This window comes from Anneissia japonica, unplaced genomic scaffold, assembly GCF_011630105.1.
Source record: "Anneissia japonica isolate Jap-2015-1 unplaced genomic scaffold, ASM1163010v1 scaffold185110_len1294_cov196, whole genome shotgun sequence".
Lineage (NCBI taxonomy): Eukaryota > Metazoa > Echinodermata > Crinoidea > Comatulida > Comatulidae > Anneissia > Anneissia japonica.
In genome coordinates, this window is record NW_022706066.1 from 1 (window position 1) to 1,294 (window position 1,294).

Sequence of the window (1,294 nt, forward strand, 5' to 3'; positions counted from 1 at the left end):
GCAAATCGTGGCGCCACCCCTGGTAAAAAATTAAACTGATTTAATGCCATATATTATATAAATGTTAGTTATCTAGAAAGAAGAAAACACAATAACAATTTGTATTTGATTTTATAGTTTACTTGAAGCATCAGCAAGTCAGAAAAGGGAAAATTTGCATTGAGAGTCTGTGACAGCAAGAAAAGAAGCAGGGACTTCCATGCATGTGTTTTATGGTAAAAGATCAATGTAAAAACGAAATAAACAATAATCAGCAACAATACCCAGCTTCATCCTACTGCAGTCAAATTATCTAAACAATCACAGCTACTGAATTACAATAATCATTAGCATATCATACACATTCTTTACTAAAACCTGCTATCATTACACAGTGCATTCAATAGACTCCCATCAGAAGGCTGATAACCATCACTGTCCCCACAATGAATATTCATTACTTTAAAAGTTTATTGCTATGGTTTCACAACAAGTTCAAATTCCTAATGAAAACCATACAATTGTTGCGACTGAGACTCATTTCCATTACGAGAGTAAAAGTATTCCTCAGTTAAGTTGTTCTGTAGGGTACGGTGGTGGCGTGTACTTTCCTTCCTTGATTAACTTAGCTCTCTGCTTTTTGATTGCAATATAGCGGTTATTCTGAAAGAGAAAGCAGACATGAACAATTATTGTTTTATTAATTTCTGTATTTAAAGTGCAGTTCCCAATTAGAACTATAATTTTACAATTTAACACTGTATTAAATAAATAAAGTGACACATACTAGTACTGATACAGGCAATTATAATGCTCCTCTTCCTTGATATCAGAAAGTGCAAATTGCTCAAAGAAAAAACTTAGGCAGTATACTGATGCATTAAATGCCCATGGAAATCACAAGCGCCACAACTATCGTCTGAGCAATTTACAAAAGCACAACACAGAAAACAGACACACTACTAGTACTAGGCAAACAAGCAAAGTCCTGAGTGCACATTTAAAGACAGAGTTCTGAAATGTCCCTAAGTTCGTTTGGAAGATTGGAGAGTATCAGCGTGACAAGGAAAAGGAAACTTCTGATTCTCTTATATTATGATTTGGCCCGCCTTTGCTACAAAATTCTTTTTCTCTACTAAGTTCTCACCTTCTTAGTATCTCGCACGCACTCTATGAAGTCTGAGTATTCAAAATCGCATTCCTTGAAGGCTCTTGTGTACCCAAGACCCTTAGCACACCGCATCCAGTCTCTCTCAAAATCAGCGCACTTCGGTTCAAAGCTGAAATGTGTTTTTGGAACATTGAAGCCAGCATA

At 35.9% G+C, this 1,294-nt stretch overlaps 1 protein-coding gene across 1 annotated transcript; it reads right to left on the reverse strand.

The window, feature by feature from the left end:
- Positions 1 to 98: 98 nt before the first annotated feature.
- Positions 99 to 1,294, reverse strand: LOC117106058 (NADH dehydrogenase [ubiquinone] iron-sulfur protein 5-like; the record flags this gene model as incomplete). The annotated part of the gene is given in 2 exon segments (XM_033247395.1): positions 99 to 642; positions 1,127 to 1,294. Coding segments are annotated over 2 exon segments (264 nt in total), but the record flags the coding sequence as incomplete, so codon positions are not given.